The sequence below is a fragment of the Mus pahari genome, chromosome 2 (genome assembly GCF_900095145.1).
Source record: "Mus pahari chromosome 2, PAHARI_EIJ_v1.1, whole genome shotgun sequence".
NCBI lineage: Eukaryota > Metazoa > Chordata > Mammalia > Rodentia > Muridae > Mus > Mus pahari.
Window position 1 is genome coordinate 29,512,944 of NC_034591.1, and position 6,682 is coordinate 29,519,625.

A 6,682-nucleotide genomic window follows, 5' to 3' on the forward strand; every position below is an offset into this window, starting at 1 on the left:
GAGATTCTTACAATTACCCCAAGAATTATTGCTGGGGCAGATATAGAAAGCTCTCTTACATATGATGGTGTTTGTCATGGGTCTTCTATCTTTTCTTCTCCTTGAGTCAGGCTGTAGAAAAGAGCAGGTACTGTTCCATAGAGAGGCAGTGTATTGTGGAACCATGATAGGTAGCCTGGTTCCTGGTTGAGCTAAGGCTTGAAATCCCAGAAATCCTGAAAGGACAGTAGGCATTTTGCCTGATTCCTGGACACCAGACCCTTGTTACTAGCTGCAGTCCCCCATAGATTTGTGGCCATCATTCATATAGGAGCAATGCCCCAAGCCCCTCCACATGTAGAGGACATGTGGTCACATAGGCTCAAGACAGATCTCTATTTTAATGACACACCTAAAAGCCTGGACGGCTTAGCCTATAAGCTTTCCTTCCCAAACACCCCTCCCTGCAAAAGGTATTTAACCTCAGGACCACCCTGGAAAGTGGGGGATGGTTTTACACATCCACTTTCTGCCATGACAATAAATGCCATAAAGCCATAGACTTCCTCTTTTCATCGGGATTGGCTACAGGGAACCATGGAGAAGGTCTTCGCCTTTAGAGCCACCTATAGAAGGCTGTTCTGTGCTTCCAGCCATAGCTGTCACCAAGCCCAAGCCTGCAGCCTGTGCCTGTCAAGCCAAGGATTTCCCCCTCCCCCAGGGACCAGCTGGAGCTCCTCCCCTCCCCCTATCTCCCCTAGCCCCAGGTTAGATCCAGCCTGCATGCCCACACTCTGTTCTCAGCTCTTCTGGGGCATCCAGCGATGCCTGGAGTCTGAGAGCCTGAGAGCCAGAGGGTCCATGGCCTTGTTACACACCCAGGGACCCCCAAGCCAACTCCAGCTGTTCTGCGCTTCCCTACCCCTGGATCACCAGCTTCCCGGTAAGCACAGTCAACTCTAGCTTCCCACCTCCCTGAATGGCCGAGTGGTATGGTGGAGCAGACGCAGGACCCCCCTAGCCCTACAGTATATAAGCATTCTCACTTCTAACTAGTGCAGCAGAAACAACAGAAACAGGTAATGATTTATCATTAAGCATGGGCACATCTTTCTGTAATGGCCTAGAAACATGACAGATTTAAGTGAATAGTTGAGTAGTTTTTAAAAAAAATATTTTTCCATAAAAACATTGATCATTCATTTGCTCTCCATTTAACTCAAGAGGTTTTAGAGCTGGGTACTAACGCAGTTCTGGAGTCAAGAGGGTAGCAGAGACTCTGAAGAGCCTGCCTCCAAGAAACCATACATCTCATGGAACCCACAGGACACCATTGGCATAGATAACCATGATTCCTCAGAGTGATCCATCCCGTCTACACTGTGTCAAAAGGTGCTACAGACTGGACCTCACTTTGGGTCCCGATCTGTGGGGAATGGGTCTCTTGGTTGCAGGTGAGCAAGGATTCAGCGGATGAGTGACAGACAGTCCACAAGAGAGAGNNNGTAAAACTGAATGTATTTTCATACAGTGAACACCAGTGTTATAAAGTACAGAGAACAAAGGGGTAGGATGTCACAGTAGGCAAAGTACATTGAAGTTACTTGACACAAAACAGAGGAATGACTTCAAAGGGACTTACAGGAGCCAGGTAATAGGCCTGTTGTGAATCACCACTAGAGTGGGCGTGGCAAAAAGGCAGTGTTGATACTGTTTTATTAGGGAAATCTGGGAGAAAACTTTAGCCAAGGCCTTAAGATCTGGTTATCCTTGTAGAGCCATGACTCTGAAAGCATGAAACTGTTGCAGGGATGGTAGCCCAGGGTGACTGGATATTGGGGCAAGGGAAAAATGGATAGATAGAAGCCATGTCGAGTCATAAGGGCCTCGAAGGCCTGGGAATGTCACTGGGTTTCATTCTAAGTCCGGAGAAGCCACCAGAGTATTGCTGAAGAGAAATGGAATTTCCTCTGACTTAGGGTTTGAAAGGGCCACCTAACCTGCTACATTATAGGAGGGCCGATTTGGAAGTGGGAAGCTCAGTCGAGAGGCCATCTGAGCACCCGGGCATGGGGGGGGGGTGTTGCCTGAAGGAAGCCATAGAAGAAAGGGATCCCCACTGTAGGCTCATTCTGAACATAAAGCTGCCAGAGCGAAGCAAAGGGCAGGCTTTGGAGGAAGACCGTGGGAAGGAAGGGACCAAGGAGGAGTGTGGGCTGGACAGCGCTGCCTTTTACAGCACCACAGGGTAAGTAAGAATCAAGGGTACCAGTTTAAATGCTAGATTAAAGATGTCTGTAAGAAATATAAAAAAATTAATAAGAAATTAAATGAACAAGTAAAAGAGCTTAAGGAAGAAAGTCTGGAGACTTGGATGACATCATCATGAAGCTAATGATAAAGCTGTGGGATTGGTTGAGATGGACTAGGAAAACAGCAGAGTGACATGGAAGAAGAAAGCTCTGAACTGAGCCCAGACCTTGCTACAGGAAGAGGAAGAAGCAATGAAATGTGAGAGTTGTTACCAAAGAGTTAGTTCAAGGGTCAAGAAGTCAATCAACATATTCATAGGCACGTTTCCCAGGAAGCCCATGAGTAAGAGTGAATAATTCAGCAATTATTTCCTTCATCTCTATTCTTCTTGTGTGTCAGATAAAAATAAAACGCATTTACCAAAGTCACCTATAAACACGTTCTTAGAAGCCAGTATTGTTGCTTACATTAAAATCTTACCTTTGCTCCTGTGTCTCCCACACCGCGTAAGCCCATTGGTCCAGGGGGTCCTGGCAATCCTCGAGGTCCCTAAGGTGATGTAATATAGGATGGAATAAGCATCCTTGCAGCACGCGATCCTCAGAAAGGTGGGAGGAGGGAGGAGGAACAGGAAGGGAGATAAAGGAAAAAAAAAAAAAGGGAGGGAAGGAGGAGCCTGGGAGGGAAGGCGAAAGGAGGAAAGCAGGGAGGGAGGGACAAAGGGAGGGACAAAGGGAGGGACAAAAGGAGGGAGAGAGGGACAAAGGGAGGGAGGGAGAGAGAGAGGGAGGGAGGGAAGGAGGGAGGAAGGGAGGAAGGGAGGGAGGAAGGGAGGGAGGGAGGGAGGGAAGGTTTTGTCATTGCAACAGCTGACCATATATTTTATAAAGAGCTATAAGAATTCAAAGGTACCCAACACGAAGAAATGATAAATGTTTAAGGAAACAGAAATGCTAAATTAATCCCCATTTGATCATTACATTATATACATATATGGAATCATCATCCTATGGTTCAGTTACGTATATATTTTTTTAAAGATTTATTTATTTATTTATTTATTATATGTTAGTACACTGTAGCTGTCTTCAGACACCCCAGAAGAGGGAGTCAGATCTCATTACAGATGGTTGTGAGCCACCATGTGGTTGCTGGGATCTGAACTCAGGACCTGCAGAAGAGCAGTCGGGTGCTCTTACCCGCTGAGCCATCTCACCAGCCCCTCAGTTATGTGTATTTTATGTGCATTCACTTAAAATGATTTATATGAAAACGACGACACATCTACACTTACAGCCACACCAGGATAGCCGTCACCTTTGAGTCCTGGAGCACCCACTGGTCCCCGGGGGCCCTGGGCACCCTGTAAAAATTCAAATACCAAGTCATGGTACATATAGCAGCACTTAAGCTAAACACTAATTCAATAAAACATCGATTGATTTGACAAGACAAAGGAAATTTTAGAAAAATATCCTGCTACATTTAGCAATTGCTTATTTCCTCAGAGGTCCCATCATTCGAGGTTACTGGGATGTGTGTCAGGAAAGTAAAGACTGTATGAACCAGGGCAAAGACTTCTATAGGAAACACGGGTCACAAGAATTGAGGAACAGATACTGTTATTATTTTAATTTAAAAATGTACAAACATGTATTGTACCATAAATTAGGGAGAATTGTAAACATGAGAAAATTTAGGAAGCATTGTGTGGGGGGAGAAAAAAAAGATTACGTAGTAGATTTTGAGTGTAGACTGTCAAACATAACAAGCCTCGCACAAGGAGTAATATCTATTTTGTTTCTCCATGCGCCTAAATTACAGAGCATGGAATCACTCAAATGGAGTTCGAACAGACCAAGTTGCAGAGTGAGGGGCCCCTGACTATTGCTGCTAAACTTGGGCACCATGACTTTTACTGTCAGGCATCATATACAGAGACGAGAGAGATATGATTATTGTCCCTTAGACAACATGTTATTGTGTAACTCCCTTACAGATAAAAACTCAAGAAATCACTGGGTGGAGTAAAATGGGTACAGAGGAAAAAAAGAAAAAGAACTTGAAGAGTCTTTTAGAATACGTATTAATTTCAGAGACTTACTAAACATGTTTTTAAAACTAATTTTTTTTCAACACACTGTTTTGTTACCATGACGACTAACACCCTTTGTCTGTGCACAGAATTTACTTTGATTTAAAAAAAGTTGTTTGTGCTTTAAATTATTTATTTATTATTATTTTACATTAAATGGAAATTCTAGTAATACCCCAACTTTTGTTTTCCATAAATAGAAAGGCAAATGATACCTTCAAATATTTTATTTATGCACAAGATCAAATTTATTTATTCTGAGATCAAATTGTAATTATTTCGATCCAAAATATTGCCCTCAATCCAGCTTTCCATTGATCCTAACTCTATGCCAATGAGTGAATGAATGAACAAATGAATGAATGAGTGAATGAATAAATGAGCGACTAGGGAAGGATGAAAGCTGGAGGTCCTTTAAGCACCAAGAAAGTTAAATTTAATTTGAGAACCGTGACTACAGCAGCTGGTTTTATATGGTGAGCCTCAAAGGATCAGCTCAGAGACTATTTGGCCACTTACAGAAACAGAGTACACTGTTTACCACCACAAACTCAAGATGATTTTTGTTTTTAAGTTGTGTGTGTAATAGGGAGCAAGACCAAGGTGAGGGGAATCTGGTACATCCCCAACAACAGGACTCTGCTCAGAATCGGCTTTCTAAGCCATTCCAGCTACATTTAACATAAGCCTGGTCATTCATGTATGAGACTGTTTCCCAAATAAGATTCCATCTCTGCCCATGCTTATGATATAAGCAAAAGGCCAACAAAAGAGAGAGAGAACAGAGAGAAAGAAAGAGAAAGAGAGGGGGATGTGTGTGAGAGAGAGAGAGAGAGAGAGAGAGAGAGAGAGAGAGAGAGAGAGAGAGAGAGAGAGAGAGAGAAATCAGAAACTGCTCCCTGGTTATGCTCAAAAGAAAAAGGATTCCAGTTCTGGTTTTTATTTCTGTGCTCTAAGGCAATGATATATTACCAGCAGCTGTAACTGATTAACTTCTGGTCCTCACCACAGAGGAGGGAACCCTTACCACACATTACAAACACCTTTTCCCTGCAGGTCTTTGTCTTCTCTCCTGCAGAGTTTGTGGTAACTTGGTTACTGCTGATGTTAACAGCAAGTGGGATGGGTTCTCCTCATCCTCGATTTGTCTAGATTAGGAATCACCTGGGAGACAGGCTTCTAGGTTTGCCTTTGAGGGAGGGAGTTCAAGAGAGTTTGCCTCAGGAGAAACTACCTGCTCCGAAAGTGGGTTGGGACCATGCCATAGACTGGCGTCTGGACTTAATAAAAAGGGGAAAAGGGAAAGGCTGTGTGACCCCCAGCATTCTCCTTCCTGATTAGACAAGATGTGAGAAAACTCCTGCCGGCGTGCATGCTTTCTCCACCGCGATGTCTCCTGAACCACGAACCAAACCAAACCTTTCCTACTTTACATTGCTTCTTGTCCGGTATTTGGTCACAGCCCTGATCGAGGCAATGAAGCTAGGAAGTGTCTAGGTCAAGTCTAGGGGCTGGTTTTCATTTTCATCATGGAATTTTTAGAAATCAAATTTTGCCATGTTTCCTTCCTTCACTAGATTCAAGAAAATGTCCTACAGAAACAACTCACTGTGAACTCTCTCTCATTCAGCACATACCAGCACCAAAAAATAATAATAAATAATAAATAAATAAATAAATAAATAAAAGATGGGATATTTTGAAATGGCTATTAGGGTGAGCCTGAAAGTTCACTGATGTCGCATGTAAAATTGAATTAATGTGCCGACCTCCCATCATACATTCAAAGGAGCACATAACCCTGAAAAATGTGGAAATGGATACATTAGACATGAATGCCATCAAGAATACCACTAAAGCCCAAAAGCGAGGAATGTTTGGCTAAAGAGGCAAGCATCTTTTAATACCATCATCTTTAATGCCCAGCAATCATGAGCAGGTAAAGGTGCGGCTGAATGTAACAGCACATTGTCATTGTCATGCACGTGGAAGAGTAAGGATAGATAGCATAAATCATGGTGTGTGAACAACCACTTATCAAACATGGAAACGGTCCCCACAATGAACTGAACAAGATAACATCTGACCCGGGGGTCCATCCCATAACCAGCCACCAAATGCAGACACTACTGCATATGCCAGCAAGATTTTGCTGAAAGGACACTGATATAGATGTCTCCTGTGAGGCTTTGCCAATGCCTGGTAAATACAGAAGTGGATGCTCACAGTCATCTATTGGATGGAACACAGGGTTCCCAGTGAAGGAGCTAGAGAAAGTACCCAAGGAGCTGAAGGGGTCTGCAACCCTATAGGTGGAACAACAATATGAACTAACCAGTACCCTCAGAGCTAATG

At 43.5% G+C, this 6,682-nt stretch overlaps 1 protein-coding gene across 1 annotated transcript in view; it reads right to left on the reverse strand.

Annotated features, from left to right (window-relative positions):
• Positions 1–6,682, reverse strand: part of Col28a1 (collagen type XXVIII alpha 1 chain) — a 173,094-nt gene that overhangs the window by 75,700 nt on the left and 90,712 nt on the right. Inside the window, exons 23-24 of the mRNA XM_021191488.1 lie at positions 3,527–3,595; positions 2,713–2,781 (exon numbers count right to left, since the gene is read on the reverse strand). Coding sequence (XP_021047147.1) covers positions 2,713–2,781; positions 3,527–3,595 — 138 coding nt within the window. The remainder of the gene's footprint in view (positions 1–2,712; positions 2,782–3,526; positions 3,596–6,682) is intronic.